A 1,193-nucleotide genomic window follows, 5' to 3' on the forward strand; every position below is an offset into this window, starting at 1 on the left:
CGATGATGATGATGGTGACGATGATGATGATGATGATGTTGTTTCATTTGTTGTTATTGTTGTTTCAATCCCGGATAGCAGAGATGATGGTGAAAATGATGGTGAAAATGATGATGATGATGAAAATGATGATGATGAGGAGGAAGATGATGTTGAAGATGACGCCATTGTTTCATTAGATGTCGCTGGTGAAGCCGCGTCAGTTGTGGCTAATGATGATGATGATGATGATGATGATGATGATGATGATGATGATGATGATGATGATGATGATGAAGACGGCGATGATGAAGACGGCGATGATGATGATGATGAAGACGATAATGATGATGATGTTGTTGTTGTTCCATCATCATCATCATGATAAGTTACATTCTCATCATCATCATTTTTAAGATTAGCTACTGAATTATTAGTAGTATTAGTAGTAGTAGCGGTAGTTGTAGCAGTAACGACAGCTGCAGTGGTAGTAGTAGCAGCCGCAGTAGTAACTGTAGAAGCTGTAGTAGTATCGATCATCTTACTATTAATCCTATGGTTAATATTCTTAACATCAGCAGTATAACTGCTAGTACTGTCATCGTAGTTATTATCATTATTGTTGATGTTGTTGTTGTCGTTGTTGTTGTTGTTGTTGGTTACGCCAGTATTAATAAGATTATTGGCCTGAGTATTATCGGAGTTGACAGTACCAAAAGCATTGTCAGTATTATTATCAGTTTTACCTTTAGGCTTAGTAATGCTATAATAGTCAGTGATATGAATAAGAGCATTACCCTGATCAGGAAAGTTAACATTGTTATTGCTGTTGTTGTAGTTGTTGCTGTTGTTGTCGTTGTTGTTGCTGTTGTTGTCGTTGTTGTTGTTGTTTTCGGTAGTAGTTGTGGTAGAAGTAGCAGTAGTAGCTACTGATGACGTAATAACGGCAAGGATTATTATTGTGATTCGTACTAGCTGACCATACATAATGTTGTTATTGTTGCGCTGTTGTTGTTGATGTTGATGTTGATGTTGTTGTTGATGTTGTTGTTGTTGTTGATGTGATTAAGGTTGATGCTGAAGTTGTCGGTATCGTTACAGTTGTCGATGATTTTGACGGTGTCGTTGTTAGCGATTCAGTTTTTGCCGCCGATGTTGTTGCTTCTGCTGCTGCTGCTGCTGATGTTGTTGCTTCTGCTGCTGCTGATGTTGTG

The 1,193-nt window shown here is 38.1% G+C and overlaps 1 protein-coding gene across 1 annotated transcript in view; it reads right to left on the reverse strand.

The window, feature by feature from the left end:
• The window catches only part of HELRODRAFT_184294 (hypothetical protein), a gene marked incomplete at both ends in the record, with an annotated part of 2,474 nt that extends 1,508 nt beyond the window's left edge, over positions 1-966 (reverse strand). The window contains one exon of the mRNA XM_009020684.1: positions 525-966. Within this exon, the coding sequence (XP_009018932.1) occupies positions 525-966 (442 nt within the window). The remainder of the gene's footprint in view (positions 1-524) is intronic.
• Positions 967-1,193: the final 227 nt, after the last annotated feature.

The sequence above is a fragment of the Helobdella robusta genome (assembly GCF_000326865.2).
Source record: "Helobdella robusta unplaced genomic scaffold HELROscaffold_280, whole genome shotgun sequence".
NCBI classification, from domain to species: Eukaryota; Metazoa; Annelida; class Clitellata; order Rhynchobdellida; family Glossiphoniidae; genus Helobdella; species Helobdella robusta.